Source organism: Rhagoletis zephyria, unplaced genomic scaffold, assembly GCF_001687245.7.
Source record: "Rhagoletis zephyria isolate East Lansing unplaced genomic scaffold, Rhagoletis_zephyria_1.1 Rzeph_scaffold_01086, whole genome shotgun sequence".
NCBI classification, from domain to species: Eukaryota; Metazoa; Arthropoda; class Insecta; order Diptera; family Tephritidae; genus Rhagoletis; species Rhagoletis zephyria.
The window spans coordinates 5,327-26,105 of NW_016158170.1; the positions used below are offsets into that span (position 1 = coordinate 5,327).

At 34.7% G+C, this 20,779-nt stretch overlaps 1 protein-coding gene across 1 annotated transcript in view; it reads right to left on the reverse strand.

Annotated features, from left to right (window-relative positions):
- Positions 1 to 1,313: 1,313 nt before the first annotated feature.
- The window catches only part of ana (anachronism), a gene marked incomplete at its 5' end in the record, with an annotated part of 112,169 nt that continues 92,703 nt past the window's right edge, over positions 1,314 to 20,779 (reverse strand). Inside the window, 2 exons of the mRNA XM_017615866.1 lie at positions 1,314 to 5,602; positions 9,172 to 9,244. Coding sequence (XP_017471355.1) covers positions 5,071 to 5,602; positions 9,172 to 9,244 — 605 coding nt within the window. The remainder of the gene's footprint in view (positions 5,603 to 9,171; positions 9,245 to 20,779) is intronic.

Below are 20,779 nucleotides of genomic sequence, written 5' to 3' on the forward strand. Positions count from 1 at the left end.
GTGCATAATTTTTAGTGGTAGCCAAATTCCTTTAAAAAAATCGCTAAAAAATAGCAAAAAAAGTCGTTGTGGCTAAAAATGGTAGCTAAAATTTTTTTCCACATATACATATATAAGTAAACCCCTAAACATTTTCAATAAGTAATGGTATAATAAAACAATGAACTTTGGAAAAAAGCTAATATTTTATTCAACCAAAAACCTTTTTTTATAAAAGGGGTAATATACGTGATAATAATATAAGTGATTGTACCATCAGGCTCGAAGCATATAACTTACCAGCATGCTGGTACAATATTTATATCGAAATGATTAAAGCCGAAATTTCAAAATTTTTCTAGCATTTTGTTAAACATTGTCTTTTTTTTTGTAATTCACAAATGCAATATCGTGAACGTAATCTTCCACAAACACGGCTTTGACTCATATAGTGCAAGAAATTTCCGCCAAAATACTTTTTATTTAGAACATTGAGCTAATTTCACCACTAACGACACCGGCATGCTGGTACAATCACACCACAAGAACATACACGGTCAATCGACTTGATGGGTCATTTAACAAATTTAGCATATTAAGGGCCGTGGACTTATCTATTTTAAACTATAGTTAAATCGTTAACAGATAAGTTAACAGCCCCAACACTTTTACAGTATGTATGTATAAAAGCGTAAGGGGCATATGTATATATATCAGTCTTTCTTAGTTTAAAAATTCATCTCTTACATAGATGCAAAAAAAATAAATTAAACACATACAACTTTTTCATACCAAGTATGAATAAATTCTAAAAAGGGCTAAAAAAAGGGCTAGGGGCGGTTTAAATTTATGTGGCCAAAAAAAGTATGTGGTGGCTAAATCTTTCCACCAAAGGGCTAAAACGGCAACACTGATGTCGATATAAAGAGAGCCGCTGTAACAGCTGTTCGAAAATTGGTCATTTAGCGAATGTATGCAGAAATAAAACTAAAAGTGTAAATTATGTATCAGATAATCCCAACCATAATAACAGTTGCATGAATTCTGCTAATCAAAATTTTTGTATTTACAGCATTTCAAGTGGGAATTCAGCTAACTATTATTATCTCTCAAGAAAATTGGATGGCCAACAAATGGAAATAGCTTGTGATTCTGGCTCACCCTGCAGTTTAATATCAATGTGTTTATTTGAAAAATTAAACAAAAATGTAAGTTTGAAAAAGTGTTCATTGCCATATGTTGATTACGGTAGCAATGCAATAAAAGTTAAGGGCGAATATTTAGTAATAATTGAATATCGTGGTACTAAAAAAAATTTTAATGTCGTAGTTACAGACACAAACAAAATGCCTTTGCTTGGATGCGACTTCTTGAGATTATTTAATTTTGATAAAGTGCAGACCGTAACAGCAATTGAATTAAAAGGTGAAGTTGGCGCCAGAACCGAAAGTTTTCAAAATGATGTTGGTGAAGTTTTTAAAGATGATTACAAATTGCATCTGATGCTAACCCGAAGTTTTTTAAACCGCGACCGGTTCCTTTAGCTTGGAAGAGAAAAATTGAAAACAATTTACGTGATTTGATAAGTAAACATGTTTTAGAGCTTATAGACAATGCTGATTGGGGAACACCTTTAGTACCAATATTAAAGCCCAACGGGGATTTACGCATATGTGGAGACTATAAGGTCACCATTAATAAACATCTCCGTGACTTTCAGTATCCTCTACGTTTAATATATGATATTTTCGCGTCTCTACAGGGAAGTCAGTTGTTTACAACTGGATTTGTCCAATGCTTACAATCAACGGGCGTTAGATGAAGATTCGCAACGGTTGTGTACATGGTCCACACACAGGTTGTTTCAAGATGAAACGATTACCATTCGGGGTTAAGCCCGCAGCACCAATTTTCCAAAAAACTATGTTGTAGTATATCAGGACGATATCACAGTTTCTGGTAGAGACTTAACCGAACATATCAAAAATTTAAAATCGGTTTTGAGTAAACTACAGTTTACAGGTTTACGTTTGAATAGTTCAAAATGTTAATTTTTTCGAGAACAAGTGTCTTATCTTGGATTCAATATTGACAAAAACGGTTTACCTAAAACCGCAAAAAGAATTTCGTCTGTTTTGCAGGCACCTGTACCCAAAAATGTTTCCGAACTAAGAGCATTCGTGGGACATGTGAATTACTAATGCAAAATTTTGCCGAAAAGATGTCACTGTTGTACAAACTCTTGAAAAAGGATGAAAAATTTCATTTATCCCGTAAATGTCAAGACACATACGAAAATATTAAGAAAGAAATCACCTCTGATCAAGTTCTCCTTCATTTTAACCCCAAATTAACTATAGTTCTTACCACTGATGCATCTTCGAATGCAGTATCAGGGATTTTATCACACAAATTGCCTGACAAAAGTTTACAACCAATTGCGTTCGTATCAAGGGCTTTATCAAAAAGCGAAAAGAACTACAGCACATCAGAAAAAGAGGTACCAGCCATAATCGTTTCAGTAACTAAATTAAAGCAATATTTAATAGGACACTGTTTCGTATTGCGAACGGACCATAAACTACTTTAAACCATATTTGGGGAAAACAAAGGACATCCTTTGATGGCGGCGGCAAGAATGCAACGGTGGGCATTTATACTCTCAGGTTTCAATTATAAAATTGAGTACATAAATGGATCGTTAAATAAAGCTGATACTTTGTCAATACTTCATCAACATGCATTTGAACAACAAGATAATGAAAAATCGTTTGTATGTCATATCAAAGCTGAAAATACCCTTAATATAAATTTCAAAGATATTGCGCGTGAAACACGCCGTGATTCGGTTTTATCGAAAGTTTGCGATGCCGTAAAAACAGCTACACTGAAAAATATGAAAGGCGATGAATTCGCTACATACTTTAATAAAAGCTCAGAATAAACAGTCGACTAAGAATGCTTACTATGGGGTTATAGAGTCGTAGTTCCATTAAAATTACGCAAGTACTTACTTGAAAAGATACATGACTCTCATTTGGGGGTTGTCAAAAGAAAAGCATTGACAGGATCATATATATGGTGGCCAAAACTCGATGGTGATATCGAAAGCTTAACCAAGCAATGTATTTCGTGTCAAGAACTTTTGCCAAATAGAATACACATTGACTTCGCTGGCCCACTTAAAGGTTTTCTTGTTAGTACTTATAGATGCGTATTCCAAATGGGTGGAAGTTTTTAAAACTAAGCACATGGCCTCGAATTTTGTTATTTCAAAACCTCGTGAAACTTTTGTCGTTTCGGAATTGTCAATACAATACTTATAGATGCGTATTCCAAATGGGTGGAAGTTTTTAAAACTAAGCACATGACCTCGAATTTTGTATTTCAAAACTTCGTGAAACTTTTGTCGTTTCGGAATTGTCAATACAGTCGTGAGTCGTGAGTGGTAATGGTCGTTACTTCGTCTCGGAAGAGTTTAAAAACTTTTTAAAACTTAACAATATAAAACACGTACTTACGGCTCCAGGGTAACCATCGACCATTGGCCAAGTTGAAAATTTCATAAAAACTTTAAATAAATCTTTAAATGCAAATCTTCACAACGAACACGAAACGAATTTTGAAATAATCTTGAATCGATTTTTAAAGGATTATAGGATAACAAAACATTGTACAACAAATGAAACACCCGCTAAGCTCTTTTTAGGCAGATCCATTAAAACTCGTTTTGATTTTATTAAACCACCTCAAATTACAGAAAATATTTTGTGTAGCCAAGAAAATAGTAAAAAAATTATCCGGGCGAGATTACAAATATCCTAACAAAGCAAGTTGGTCTTCAACACCAATTCGATCTCAGATTGGTCCACGAACTTACAATTGTATATTTGATCATAACAATAGATTAATTAAAAGACATACAGATCAAATTAAAACCGCGTCCACACCGAACATTGATGTTGAGTTGTTGGAGGAGGATCCAAGAACTGAAGTAAATCAATCGCCGTCTGCTGAGAATAATGACGCTACTGAATCCCCACATCGAAATGATCCGAATCAAGAAAATAATTTAAATGAAAATGAAAGGCTGGAAAATATATCTAGCGATAGTGGAAACCATCAGATAGAACGTAGAGAATTACGTCCACGAAACAATGTTAGATATAAGTTCTAGATTTTTAACAAAAACGTATACCATATCAATAAGAAACGAACATGTATGAATTAAATTTATTTGAAGCAACGACTAAGAGATACAGTAGTGATTGTGAATAAAACAAATTTCTTGAGGAGGAGCGTGTTATGTGTTTGCCTAATGTGAACGGAGCCTCACGTCAACATGCCTCCTAACAAACAGATGAGAGTAACTTTGCTTGTGTGTATATGTACATATGTAAGTAGATTTTATTAGATGAAATAAAGTCAGTTGCTAATTGAACTCAAGACTGAACGAATGCGTTTCACTTATCACAGGACATAACAGGTACTGACATGGAATTTTGAACAAAGTTTGGTAAATAGTCGTAACTTATCAAAACTTAAAACCTTCGTATCTCTGAAAATAAATTTTTTTCGACAGAATCCAGAACAGGTATTTCCTTACATATTTAATGCATAATAATAATAATATTTTGGAGCTTACGGTGTTTGCTAAGTGTTTGGCCAAGCTTCTCCTCATATTTTTGCTGTGAGCATTGATGCTGTTGCACAAATGGTTTAGTACATACAAATTTAAAAAAAGTTTTAGCTGAATCTAAATTATAAATTCAAAAAAGGTTACGATTTTTAAAATAATAACTCCTCTATATATGATTGTGTATATCTAAGTGTTTAAATGAAGCTATTGACTTTAGAATAGTCAAATATATATAGTCAATATTTTTACTTCCATAAACTTATGTATGCAAGTGTTAATATCTAATTAAGTTGACCGGCCTTGGACAATTAAGATTGTTACTCTAACTATTAAATATGTATGTTGTGCATTTGGGTCTCTCGTGGCATCTTTCGACCGCTTCAAGTACTTGAATGAAGTACATATTTGATAAAATTGTTCACTGGAGCGAAAATTTACTATTGGTGGATTTCTCAGTGTGTTGCTGAAATGAGGCTTGTGGTTGGGGGATGCTGTTGGTGTAGTTGGTGGTGTTGATGATTTCGGCGGTGACTATTGCGTCGATTATGAGCTCGAGGACGTTGGCCTTCGTTATGTAATTGCAATGATTTACGATGAATCATTTGCTTAGAACTTATTGATTGCTTTCCTACTTCGTCAATGTTTTCATGCAGGTTACGTTTATGGTTGTTGTGGTCGTGGTTATGATTGTAGAGGGTATGACGAAAATTTTGGTAAGTAATATTGTGTTCAGACTGTCGTTTTCTTGCACTGTGCGTTTGCTCTGATTCAATGGCTGTAGAAAATTGGAGTAAATTATCGGGCATCGGCGTTGTTTCTGCAGTAGCATGTTGGCCGTCGGCGAGTAAATCTTCAGTAGGGGTTTTAGAGTGATTAAATAGTTGGCGTCGCAAGTTTCCGCGCAGTTTGTCATGTACTTCTTTCTTGACATTTTTTGGCGCGAAAGAAGCATAGCCCACCAATTTGACATCTAGTCTTGGATATCTGAAATGTATGTACATGTATGTATAACTACATAAATATATCAATATGTATGTAAATGCATCAGTATATATGTATATAAAAGTGTATGTACATAATATGTACGTATTTATGCTAAAATATATCTATACATACATATGTACTTCTTGGATATAAAAAAACATCAGACGTAATTAAATATAGAAGCTTTTCTCTACTGCCTTGGCTTTACACATGTACACACACACATATGTATGTATTAGACCGGATCGGCCTCGTTAAAAAAAAGTTTGTAACTACCAGCACCATCGTCGATACCAAAATTTTGGTCCTAGACACGTTTTGAAAATAAATAAGTAGCCAAAATCGGTTTTCTTGTATCTTTTTATCTATGACATCATTGAAATATATTTTTGAGCGCTATACCTAAAGGACAGTCCTTTTTACCCCTCTGTGCTTTTACCAAAAAAAGGACGTCCTTAATTCCTCCGTCTTCGTCCTTTGAATTAAACTGACTTTTTCAAAAGCCAATTTCGAAATAGGGAACCTCAATAAGTAAAATGGATCTTGTAGAATCTAATTAAATATATCGCTTGGCAGTTATGAACCAAATTTAAGAGTTTATCTTTAATCAGTAATCTTTGAACAACCTTTAAATTACAAACGATCGGAAATGTAACGAAGTATACATATGTATGTACATACTTATGTGTTTAATTCAAAAAACTATATCGATAATTGCCCTTTTTCCTACGAAAACGAAAATATTTACAAGAGTATTATTCTACTCAAAACCACCAGAAAAAGTTGAGAACGCTTGATTTTAAACCCACCAGTTCCATTGAAAAGTAACAATAAACCTCGAATGAGATCTTTGCTTATGATTTGGAATGTCAGCGTCTTTAATGAAAAAAAGCCCCTACCCGACTACTTGAAGTCTTCGATTTCACTAAGGCTACCGACTGAAATTTAAGTATACCGTACCAATAAACACGAGGACAAGACAAAGTATCTTCTGCCATCAAACAAGCAGTCAGTGTACTTGCGTGATTGTTGACAGTAATAATGTCGAAAAAGTAGAGGACTTTTATTTGGAAATCGGTGTATTGAATGAATACACACCGGCCCTGCTGGCTTGATTGTGTCGCACGAATTATGACAAATGAAATCATTTAATGCGGAACGCTTTGGTTATCAAAAGATGACAAAGGGCTTCTCTACGATGCAAGACCGGGTGAGGAAGTAATCAGCTGCATTCGGAATTTCCAAAAAGCATTGACAAAAGAGAGCAACTATTGACCTACTTTTCGGAATTGAGTAAAGCACGGTTACAACGGAAATAAAGAAGGCGAACTTCTGCAATTAAATAATACATACATATCTATTAATTGATATTTTACGTAAAACCAAATTGTTTTGAAAAAGTTCTTTATTTTTATTTGAAGAATATGGCCACCGTAGTTATACTCAGAGCTATTACAAAATCCATCCGAGTCCGAGTTTTCGTGAAGGTTAGGTTAGGTTGAGTTATCTCGGCTGCCCTCATTCCTCAGGAAAAGGGCACACTTAGGTCACTATGGGCCCGTTGTGATGCCATATTAGAGACTCCATATGTTCCTCCTCTTACCTTAGATATGGAACCACTTCATAGCTCAGATGAAGCGCAAAAAGTCATAGATAATGGCTGTATCCAGTTCAGCCAGACATTCGAAACAATAATGGAGGAACGAGCTCTCTCCAAAGCGTTACAGTGGCGTAGGTAGTGGCTCCACGCTTTTGATTTTCTCCTCATCATGCCAGCTACGACAGTATTCGTTTGAGTGCTAACCTATTCTAGCAGCGTGGGTTCCCATCAGGCAATGCCCGGTGAGAATTCCGATAAGATGTTGAAGCAGTGGTCGCTCCAAACGGAGGAGAGGGCGAGATCTACGCTTGTCCCGCTTAGGCCAGATATGTCTTGCTATCCTGCAAGTAGGCTCCGCATCATCATGAAATCTACGAAAATGCCATCACTGAATCTGAATAGCCACGATTGTAGCGTATACTTTGAATACACACGTTCGTAGCACTTCGGATGCAGTGATCGCATTTTCGTAGATTTCACGAAAAATCGGGCTACGATGGATTCTATAATAGCCACCACTACCTCTCAAGGATCCTGGAAAAATTACTCACTCACAAAAATTTTTATTTTTATGGTAACTGTAAATATTTTTCTGCGAGCCAATCTGTATACATACATATCAAGACCGATAGAATACAAGGTTGCGCTGATTGATTTAAAATTCGGGAGAGTAACGTGAATATGACGTCATCGCCGGTGGTGAGAGGTGAGAGAGATCTATCAGGATGTTTTGCATATGCAATGTATATGTATATTACACAAGCAATACACAAAATCTCATATGACGTCATACTTCTGTCAAAATTTCCAAGACAGAGTTAGCGGTATCACAATCAGCGCCACCTTCTGTATAGTTGCGATCCCGTACGAGTCCGGACCAGTCAGAAATAGTCAGATTTTACTGGAGATCGATCCCGTCTCGGTTCTCTGACTATTGAGAGTACAAAAAAGAGAGTAAATACCGTTCTCTCTCTGTCACAAGATTTAGTCCGAGAAATATTTTCTGGTAAATGGGTCAAACGATCAGCTGTAGTGTGTTTGGCAACCATATTGTAATCAAAAGAAAAGTGCACTCTGCTAATTCATGTTAAAAGTATTTAATTACTTGTTTAAGTGGATTCTAATGAATTTGAAAGTATTTTTGGTTATTTACATGTGTGAGCTGAGTGTGAGCAAAAATTTACAACCAAAATTTGGATGTTATGTTGAAGTTGACAGAAGTTACCATTTTTTACTAGAAAGCGATCCCGTACTTTTCAATGTTACTCTCTCGCTCTGAGCGAATTTTTATTTTTTGACAGTTTTACTATTTTTAGTCCGAGGAATACGGGATTGCACCTTTTTTGTTTCACCATGGATAGAATACATAATTGCGCTGATTGTTGTGAAATTCGGGAGAGTAAGATGAATATGACGTCATCACAGATTTGCAGATTTGCCAGTGGAGAGAGCTGAGAGAGATCTGGCAGTATGTATATGTTTTGTATACATATGTACATGTATATGTATATTACACAGGCAATACACAAAATCTACTATGACGTCACATTTCCGTCAAAATGTGCAAGAGAGAGGTAGCGGTATCACAATCAGCGCCACCTTCTGTATTCGTTTCAACATGCATACATTTACATATACATACATAGCATGATAAAAACATAGTAAGGTAAAACCGTTCTCTCAATTCGTCGGCCATGTTTTTTTTTTTGAAGTTTGCCAACATTTTAAAATCATATAATATTTAGAGTAAAAAAAGGAATTGTTCAAAGTTGTTGCTGTTTGCGATTGAAAATGAGAGTGTGTGTGTGAGTTTGTGTGTAAAATTTTAAAATTAAATTGCTTGCAAACGTCAAGAATTTGAAAAATTCCTCTCAGCGGTTCTACCTTCCTATTTTTTTATCATGCATACATAGAAGTCTTTGCAGGCATACATACAATCTTCATTTGAAGTTCTCGTAGTTTTGCTTACCTTGGCACTTCGTGCGCTGCAAAAGGAGACATAGGCGTGTGCGGTCCGTAGTAATTCCACGGGATTGCAAATTCTAAAATTTAAAAACACAAAATGAAAATGTCACGAGTAGCATTATAAAATTAAATTTATTTAGCCCAGCAAAGAAGCACAATTATGAAGCAAACATTTCGTAATATGGTGCAGTACATCAAATATCCATACGCTCGTATAGCCACACACAAACACATACACAAATGTATATTCCCTAAAAAAATTTTAGGACCAGGTGGTCTACTGCATACTCGTAACTTGTTATGCTGACCTCGACTACGTCAAACGTAAAAAATTCATATGTATATCCTCCTCAGTCCCGAGACTAAAATAATTGAAAAACTAAAAAAAAAATCATGTTTTTGCGTTATATTCTTCCCAAATAATTAGAAAACCCATTTTTTTTTATTGTAGCATATAAGGATTCTTAGCACTGGCAGGTGCAGCCAGCTGGACATTCGGATCGTATGCCAACGAAAAAGCAACTAATTTTTAAGTTAAGAGTATTTTAAAACATTCAGTTAATTTCAATAAACGGTTAACTTAGTACTAATTTCTTACGAAGGGAATTCCATAAAACAGTGTCTATCGCTGGCAATGCACAAAAACACATTACAAGAAACGCATTTGAATCTGGTTTTTTGGTTACATCCTTCTTTACGGCATCTCATAAATTTGTTTTTATCCTGGACACCACAGATGGGTAAGTGTCTATTTTCAGTCCTTCTCACATCTTTTGGGGGTAGGGGCTGTATGGACCTAACTCTTTTTGTTGAGACATCGTCTTCGATTTCGATGTCACTTAGCCTTCTTTTACCAGCACATGCGGACAAACATTCTCCTACGTACATCTTAAAATCTAATAGGTCCATCAACTCGCACCTCCTTGCACCACAGGAAAATTTGTCTTTTTTATAAAGAACCCAGGAATTACACAGTGCGAGATCAACCATATGCCAAAAAACTCGTGTGGGCCACTTCTTTGTTCTGATGTTAATACGGTAATAGGATATCAACCTGTCCGCAAGATCTACGCCTCCCATTGACGTGTTGTAACTTGCTACGAATACGGGGACAATTGACATTTATGTAATTTTTGGCTTTATCCCATCGACGAACAGATATAAGTGGTCGTGCTCCAGTCGACGTGGCCGCCATTAGAACCGAACGACTGTCCATCCATTTTACAATCGCTAGTTTCTCATCTTCTCTCACAAATTCATTGAAGGTACCTCTGCCTCTTTTTAGAAGATCATGGTCGGTTGAAAGTTTTTTTCGCAGTTCTTTGGGGACTCGGTTTTGTTGAATCGTGCCCGTAGCATATATTCCATTTTCCAGTAAAAACTCTAGTAGTTTTATCGAAGTAAAATATCGGTCAATAAATATTTCGCTGCCTTTACTAATATTTTCTGCAAGTCTTTGCACTACTGTTCCTCCGATACCTAAATCGTGGTTGCAAAATTTTTCAAACCAACAGGACAGGGTTTCCCCTTAACATATTGTTTCAATTGCGTGGTACCAGAGAATGGAATCATTTGTTCGTCGATGCTCAGTTTTGCTGGCTTTGGTAGCAATTGACATTTTTTCAAAACGGCTTTTATTATTGGTTCAACTTTCCACAATTTGTTGTTTTCTTTTTCTTGTGGTGTAGCTCTTAAGTTGTCGACAAAATGCATATAATTTCTTAATTTAAAAAATCGATCCCTTGGTATCTGTGTAATGGCTGGAACATTAATAGCAGGTCGGTAGTACATCCTTACGCGCGGAAGTTTCATGCAACCAGCAAGTATGTGGGCCCCAGATAGTTTCTTGTACTCATTATAGTTTGAATACAAATTTTGGCCGTTTTCTAGAGCGTACGTATTACTTTGTTGTGAAATTTCGCGCCAAAAATCGTCGTCAAAATACTCCGAGAAATATTGGAAAGGTGTCCACTCAAATCTATCTTCTGCGTTCCATGCCTCGTCGGCAGCGGGAGTATTACCCACGACAAATTCTTTGGCTAGCCATTTAAGCGGTTTTTTATTTTGAAGATTTGAGGGGCTTTCATTTGCATCAACCAACTCTTGTTCAGCAATATTTTCTTCTTCATTATCAGATTCTGCATTGTAGTCAGAATCGGAATCACTTGAAGAAGCCACATTCGAACAATTAGGAACGAGTTCCAAGTCTACATCGTCGGACAAACCTTCAAAATCACTGTCCATGAGCATCTCCATCACCTCTTCTTCCGTAAAACGTTTTTTCGACATGATAGCTACCAAATGTCCAGCCCACTGAACATTTAAGAAACAGTATTCATATCCGAATTTTAATAAACTTATTTAAAAGATTTTTTATTTACCTTAAAGAACAAGTATTTTTCGATTGAATTTAATAAAATATTAAACTTGATTTGAAGAAATATAGCGAAAATATTAATTTGAAATTACATTCACAAGCACCACACGTTTTAACTGTTCACTTCTTGGATCGTATTACGACAGTATTGCCACAAACGCAAAAAAAAAACAATTCAATTGTAAACTTAAGATGTCCAGCTGGCTATAAAGTTGGATCGAATTGAAATAAATTTAAAATTGTTTATTATATGTCCATTTAAAAAGTGTCCAGCGGGCTACACGCGAGGACCGAGGAGGATATGTCTGTATTTTTGCAAAATTTAGCAATATTTTTTCGAAATTGAATTTTGCATAAACTATATTTTTTTCTTTCATACTTTTCACAAGAAAATGGGTACTTTGAACTACAATCAAGCCGAATCCATAGTAGCAATATTTTTTTCAGTTTCATCGAAATTAAAATCATGTCCGTACCCACGATACAAAAAAGAAGGCAGTTTCAATAAAAAACTTTTGACGGATAATAAAATTGTTTGAAGTTTCACAAGTTGTGAGTATTATCAACGGCCTTGCCCCTTTGATAATATTAAAACAATAAATCGGAGTATGTTTCTTCCCATATTTATACCAATGTTATAATATTTCAAATCAAACCCGACTATTAGTGTTTGGTACTTTTATTACTTACGTAGATCGCACTATTTTTATTAAAAACTTGCAGACCCGGCGAACTTCGTCTCGTACAAAATTAATTTTTTTATTGAAACATTTTGGTCCAACATTTTCACAAAACAACTCACGTTCGCGATTTTTCTGCTAATATAAAGGTTGGGTGGTCATCTTAAATAACTTCCCCAACCGTCGAATTTTTCGGAAAGATGTTTTTCTTCCCCTTAGCGATGCATATAAAGAATACGGCCAACATAAGAATATAAATATGGTTTTTAGTAATAACTCGATTCCAGCGCAACCTATCGGAATTTTCTCCGTAGCATTTTTGCTTGCGCAAAGACAAACACAACTAAAAAAAGTCTACTTAAATCGGACAATCCGTTTTCGAGTTATGGGCGGTCATACGTACGCAAATTAGTTATATATATATAGAGATATAGAGAAGATAAATATGTATGTAACAGGGTTGTTGCGAATATTTGAATTCGCATTCGCAACCGCGGAGCTTCCGCCTTAATTTTAACATTCGCATTCGCATTAATAATGCGGATCTTTTGAGAATGCGAATATTGAAGGAGCCGAAAATAACAGTTATTTTTTTACGAGTTAAACTTGGGCAAATATTTTTTATTCACAACTAAAAGTCCTTTCCGGATAATAATCAAACCACTTATCCAAATTAAACAAGTTTGGTATCAAATGAAAGAGGACTTAAATAGCTTTAAAACTGAAATATCTAAACGAGGAAAGCCACACATTGAAAAATATTTCAATAAAAAATTTTAATTAATTACCATAGAACAAACATGTATATGAATTTCTTTAGTATTTAAAGATATAAAAAAAATATAAATAGAGGTGGTAACCTTCGCTCGTTATTTCTGTTTAAAAGCTATTTCAGTCCCCTTTCACATGATATTAAATCAAAGCATATTCAACAAGGTAGAAGTGACAATACAGTCGAACTCTCTCATACCTGACTGTAATGTCAAAAAATGTAAACAAAGAAGTTAACCCTTTGTTATGCATTTACCATATTTGATAAAACTCAACATCTTTGAAATTAAAGTTTTTGTAAATATGAAAATATTTAAAATCTCATTAGAATCAGCTTCATTTTATGTATTGAATTTTCGATTTAATGTAAATATGGGAATGCATACTTACACAAAATTACACACTAAATCAAACACACTAATTTATAAAACCGTTTTGACAATTTTCTTGCTTTTGCTATCCCAATGTTTTTGAGCATTTATTTTTTTATTGAAATACTTAATTCTAAAGTATATTAGTCATTAAAAAAGTTTGATTCTTCTAAATTTACATCAGAACTTAACTTCAATAATTTAGCTATTAAATTTTTGCTATTCGATATTTCGTTTCCATTAAATTTATTAAAAATTACTTTCAGTTTCTTTATGTCAACAAGGAATACTAGTTTAGGTTTTATCAGACCACCATTTGAAATTTGGCCTATCCATGTATGTATATGAAAGGGAGATTTTCTTTGCAGATTCGGTATGATAAATCCTGCACCTGGGACCAATCCTGCGATGGGCAACAAATAAAGTCACGACCACATGTGAAGAGTCTCCTAATGAAACATGGCAGCAATTTGCCCACCGTTGCTGCTTCACTTGACAATTCGAATGTTTAAAATAACGCACAAGTTTGTTGTCCAGGCTCTTGACTAACACAACGCACCGCTCGCAATTCCTTTTCATTTTATTATGTATTTAAAATCAGTCGCACAGCTCACAATTGAAAATTTATATAAAAAAAAATTTTTGAATACTATAGGGTTAAGATTTGACATTTCAGTCGCAGTTCAAAAGAGAGAAATGTCGAAATCACTTCTACCTTGTTATGCCTTGATATTAAATTTGTTTAATTTTGATAAGCTGTTTGTTTATTATCCAGAAAAAACTTTTATTTCGGAATAAAAAATATTAGGCCAAGTTTAACTGGTAAAAAATAACTGTTATTTTCGGTCCCTGGAATATTGTGCAAGTGCACTGATAAAACGTATATCTGGCCAGGCACAAGAAAGGATTAAAAACTAATTACAAAAACTAAAGTAGAAAAACGCTGTTGACGTTACAGGTTCTCCAAATTCAGAAACAACCAAAAGAATGAGAATGAAGAATTCTTTGGAAAGCAACGGTGTTTAAACAACGATCTTGCCATGATACTAGATTGTGAAGATGAAAGTCAGGAGGATACATCCAACATTTGCAGCCCGATGCAATTCTCAAAAAAGAATTATTGCACCGCAATAAAAAAAAAACAATAAATATAACTGAAAGTCCTCTCGACTGGTGCAGCGTCAATCGAAAAGAATTTACAATTTTGTCAAGTTTCAAGTTTTTTAAGTTTGTTATTTAGTGGCCCTCATTTACGACCCTTTAAAAACTTTTTATTGGATACAATGTTCCAATTTTTAAATTCAAGTACTAAAAAAAACAAGTGAAATTTTTGATATTTTAGCATTGTATTTTCTTAAATCTTATCTATTATTGACTTTCTTACAGACTTTAAACTTTTATAGCAAATTTCGTGACACTGTTTTCCTTACTTCTATTTCCTACTTGGCAATCTTAGATGAACTTTGGTTCTTATAAGAACATCGAACAACGCATGATTCAATAATAGAAAGGTTTTGTAATATAAAATAATGTAAAAAAAATATTTTTTAAAAACAAACTTTTATTAACATGTACAATCAAAGGAATAAAATAAAGTAGTGTAACCAAATATTTTTTAGCAAGAAAATTTTGTCAAAACTGCACTAAAATGAATAAAATAAAATAAGTTAAGGTCTCGTTAAAGTTACTAAAAGCCAAAATTACTAACAATTTGTACTAATTTACTTCGTTTTCAAAAAAGCTTGTCGGCGAATTCAGCGTACATGCATAATTGGTTAGGTATGTATGTATATGTATGTATGCAGATATTTAAATGTCGGTTTACTATTCGCGCGACAAGCTTTTTTAAAAACGAAGTAAATTAGTACAAATTGTTAGTAATTTTCATTAGAGTTTGAATAACTCCTTTCACTAAATGGCTTTTAGTAACTTTAACGAGACCTTAACTTATTTTATTTTATTCATTTTAGTACAGTTTTGACAAAATTTTCTTGCTAAAAAATCTTTTGTTACACTACTTTATATTATTCCTTTGATTGTACATGTTAATAAAAGCTTGTTTTTAAAAAATATTTTTTTTTTACATTATTTTATTTTATAATTTTTAGTCCATTTATAAAAGCGTTGTATATTAAAAAGTGTTATTTCATTTTATGTACAAAATTTTGCAATAGATATTAAAATAATTCAACTTGCAATGAAAGAGAACAGAAGACTTGGTAAGCAAAATGTTTGCTTATGGTTTGTATAAACATACATATGTACATATAACAGCAGTTAATTTTATTTAAAGAAATGGCGTGTCGTCCATTTCCGTTGTAGCCTGGCATATATTTAGGCGCAATATTTAACTTCTTCTGTCGGGGCGACATCTGGAGTCTTCTAATTCTTACAACGAGGTTCATATCTAGACTAGGTTGATATCAGAATTTGCCACAAGTAGCTTAGCTACACTATCGCCGACAGCTTTAACAATTTTATAGTGGTTTTACCTTCCTTGCTAAAATACGCTCTGTTAGCCATAAATCTTACTATTTTTTGACCGCCTTTGAATCAAGACCCCTGGACCATATGGGGAATTCATTTATATTTTAAATTGCATTGTCATCGTGATTGGAACTATGCTGAAAATTTCAAGTCTCTAACTTGTCGGGAAGTCAGTTTAAAATCGATTGGAAATTTCCGCGATTTGCGCGGGTTGACCAAGTTAAATAAAAGCTTATAAAAAACAGTCTTCTCGCTCCCACACATAAAATCGGCTCCTTTACTTGTGCAGAATGTTGCTTACTCTATAGTTTCTAGTGATATTAGTAGTAAAACCAAAAATAATTCATACTAAATATTCGTTGGCGTCACCTTCGTTTGCGTAATTTTCTAGAACAAGTATAGAATAGCGACCGTTTAGCTATAAAATAACCAAAAATGCCGATTGAAAGAACTTTTTACGCTGATTTCAACGATACCAAATTTATTTGGCGCAGGTAAAAAAAAGAAGATATTTTTTATTATCACTAAATTGTTGAAACCCAAAAGTAGATCATGATAAAATATGTAATATCGAATTAAAGATAATAACTTGTACTTTCTAAATAATATAAAATTCTTTACCATTAATTATGCAGTTTCTTCAAAAAAGGTTATTTCATGAAAAAATAATATTTGTTCGTTTTGGTTTAAAAATACAAAAAGGTATAAATTATGTACATCAGCTGAAGAACAAATTAATTACCTTTATGGTGACGTCATTAGCTTTTTATTCGGTTATTAAGATCATAAGATATTAATATTTAAAATATCTAAAAATTGAACTTTAACCTTCTAGAACCTCTTCATTTTTTACGTGCGCCAAATCATTTTGACATGGTTGAAATGAGCACAAAAAGTTCTACTGATCTGCATTTTTCGTTTTTGCATAGCTGAACGGTCGGTATTCTAGGTTTGTTCCCGGAAATGACGAATAACTTAAATCAAAAATGTATATTTTTATGTATTGTTTAGTATTTCCATTAAAACACCAAATATATTAGGGGTATTCTCTGAGTCTTGCAAAGCCCTTGCATGGTGCACAGATTGCACGGTAAAAATCGGTTTTCGTATGGGACAGCTTTGCAAACCGTGCAATCCGTGCACCGTGCAAGGGCTTTGCAAGACTCAGAGAATACCCCTATTGCGAATTCGCATAGAATTAATAATATACATTTTACTTCTAATTGTATACTTGCGTACTTTTTGTAGTACCATTCTACTACCGTTTTCGCAAACTGCGCTCACATTCTTCCCCTTTCTCCTACTTCCAAAATACGAATCTAGATAAAGGAGTGTCAAACTTTAGCTGTCACAAATTACACAACCTTGTATTATTGAATCATGGAACAACGTATATTTTATTTGAGTTAAAGAAAAGAGAAATACTCGTATGTGGGTAACCTGACTATAGTTTACATTACATTACTAATCTTTACAATTTTTATTTAACTAAATTACCTAATTTACTCGCTTAAACTATTTCTTGACAAGTAAAAAAGTCTAAGTTCGGGCGGAGCCGAACATTAAATACCCGGCGCTAGTATTCAATATAGTTTTTTCACCTTTCCGAAAACTACCGCTACATGGTAAGCAAAAATCTTCGATAGAACGTTCAGTTAGATATAATAAGATAAACTTATATAGATATGTCGGCGGCATCACGCCCATTTTCCAAAATTCAATATTAATGTTACTTCTTTTCAAGGGATTGTTTGGGTAAAATTAGCGTCCTTGAATTTCGAAATATCGAAGTTTCAAGCATTTCTGAAATTTACCGTTATGAAAAAATGGGCGTAATTTTAGTCCGATTTCGATAGCTTTCAACGTTTTGCTTTTATTGTGGTTGCCAAATAATCATACCGAGTTTGGTACACATTGATCGAACGGTTACCGAGATACACATATGTGATTATAAGTGGGTGGGGTCACGCCCATTTTCCAAAATTTTATTATAAGCGTTTTTTTGCTAAAGAACTATTGAAAACATCAATCTTGAATAAATTAACTCCAGTATTTACTGATTTATCGAAGCTTTCGTATTTCTCTAAATTACCGTTATATTGGATGTGGGCATGGTTATTATTTGATTTTTTAAGATTTTCAGTCGATTGGTATGTTTTGTGAAGGCCAAAAACTGTGTCAAGTTTGGGAGATTGGCGAAGCGGTTCCCAAGTTATACACATGCAATCATAAGTGGACGTGGCTACGCCCATTTTCGAAAAATTTATAATATTCTTATTTTTCGCCTAAAAATGATTGTAAATATCAATTTTGAGTGAATAAGCTTCAGTAGTTACTAAAATATCGCAGTTTTCGTATTTATGAAAACTACCGTTGCATGGGAGGTAGCCGTGGTTATCGTCCGATTTTGCCTATTTTCAATACCATCCGTCCTACGCTCAAAAGAAATACACATACCAAGTTTCGTTAAAATGTCTCAATTTGTATTCGAGTTATCGTGTGCACAGACGGACCCACGGACGGACAGACAGTCACCGCTTAATCGATTTCTCCTTCCATTCTGGTCATTTATGTATACATTTGTCTATACCTATTTCGATTCGTTTTGCCTATTACAAACAACCGTTATGTGAGCAAAGTTATAATACTCTTGTGCACAAGTGCGCTCAGGTATAAAAATACTTGACATTCGCATTCGCATCCGCATCCGCCGATGTTAGCGTTTAAACACCCGCATCCGCATTCGCATCCGCGGGTGTCTAAAATTCCACATTCGCAACAGCCCTGGTATGTGAGTAATTTTTCGAGGTTTTTACCGACGATGAAGACATTTTACCCAAATTTCTTCTGCAGACAATAGCGAAGATCATTTAATCATCAAACACTTTAATTGTAAAATTAAATTGCATAAGGTGATTTATTTAATATTTATTAGGTTTTTCGATAGGTGACAACCCTGTCTCAAAATATGGTATAGAGCAGTGATTCCCAAAGTGGTCCAGATGGACCCCCAGCGGTCCACGGAAGACTCGACGGGGCTCCACGGTGACGTGAACAAAATATGCGGGTCCATGAGTTGTAAATGGGGGTCCCCGAAAATTTATCTGGTTTCGATGTAAAGAACCAAAATGGTTGCTTGATACTTAGCCTCTTTATTTAACTTAAATTTTTTTGAGTGGTGTATAGTTCTCTTGACGCACTGCTGTACTTACCGTCCATTTGTGTTTTCATACGTCGGGAAGCCTTAATGGCCACCTGCAGACTAAAAAGAACCGGACTCTGGTATGAAAATGAGTGGGGCGCGGCGAAAATTGCTGGCGGCAGAGATGTAAGCACTTGTGTCTTTTCAATGCTACAGGATAGTACGCCACCATTACCTTTGTTGAAGAGATTCTATCATATTGAGTTCCCTGAGACTGAATGCTGGTTTGATTACATCGCTGAGACCGGACTCACACATTGTCGAATCTTCACTGATGGCTCCAAAACTGACTCTCGGTCATGATCTGGGGTATTTTTCGGGGTTAATGGAGATAAGCTTAACTTTTTTTTGTAGGGGAATATGCTTCGGTCTTCCAGGTTGAGGTAATTGCAATACTCAAAGCCATGGACTACGTGGTGGAACATAGGTGGAGGGGAAGGAGTTTACATGACTGCATTAACAACCAAGCTTCACTTAAGGCATTGACCAGCCCTCTATTTAAGTAGAGGAAATGCAAGTCTCGACTAAAATATGATGGTGAACATAACGAGGTTGTATTACTCTGGGTGCCGCAACTAGTTTTAGCACTCCCACCTTCGGCAATCGAAGCCACCATCAGAAACTGGGTGAATACTTCGCTCAGAAATGACTGAGAGGCATCGAGGGGATGGATGCAGGTGGGCAAAACTCATGTTGCCTTCAATCTCACAAGGTCTATCTAATTTTTTGCTCTCACTGAGCAGACGACTCCGCAGACAACTTGCTGGACTGCTGCCTGGTCACTTCACGTGGCACAAACACCTGACTGTGATAGGCGTAAATAACAAGTCCATTTGCCCATCTTGCCTTGAAGAAGATGAGACGGTGGAACACTTTTTGTGGTTCTTGCTTGCTTGATTATTTGTCATCAATTTTTTTAAACTCGTTCTTTTCTCTATTGTCAGTTTCTGAAAAGTTTGGCGGAAAAAGCTTAGCCGTTTTGATGTTTTAAGTTTTGTGTTTTAAAAATGTGATTAAATTTTTCGTCTCACTTTAAAACTCAGAATAAAAATGATGCCAGCTCAGAATAAAAATGATGCCATTAACACAAATGAACTATTTTACACATAGTCCACTGCAAAGTCATAAGGGAACCGAACATTTGATGAGTTTATGGTGAAGATAATGTAAATAACGCTAGCGCTCGCAGTGCTCTTAAAAAATATAACTCTTCCGGGCGACAGAGTATTTTGATGCATTTACGAGCTCTATTTTTTAAAACCTAAAAGTGTGTAATCACATTATTTTTATAAATAGAACACAAGAAAATATTTTACTTTTATTTTGGCCACTCTGAGTTTTGTTTTTGAATTCACCCGCGATGCAAATTTACATTGTTAGATCTAATTTTCACATTTAATTTTTTACGAGCTTTGGGAATATTTAGAAATGTATCACCAGGGGGTCCACCGAAACCAGTAAATTTTTGAAAGGGGTCTACGAGAAAAAAAGTTTGGGAACCTCTGGTATAGAGCTATCTCATACACGTTTCATTTTATATTCGCACTGTTATGTTGTATAAGTAAATATTTTATTTAAATACCCTTTTCGTAGATTTTACGAAAGACAGCAATCCTTTAAACTTGTTTTCTATACCAATAGCGTTTACGCATTCTGAAAAAAATGGAATTATTGCGGTTCATTTATATTATATATATTTTCTGATGTTCAGATATCTGGCAACA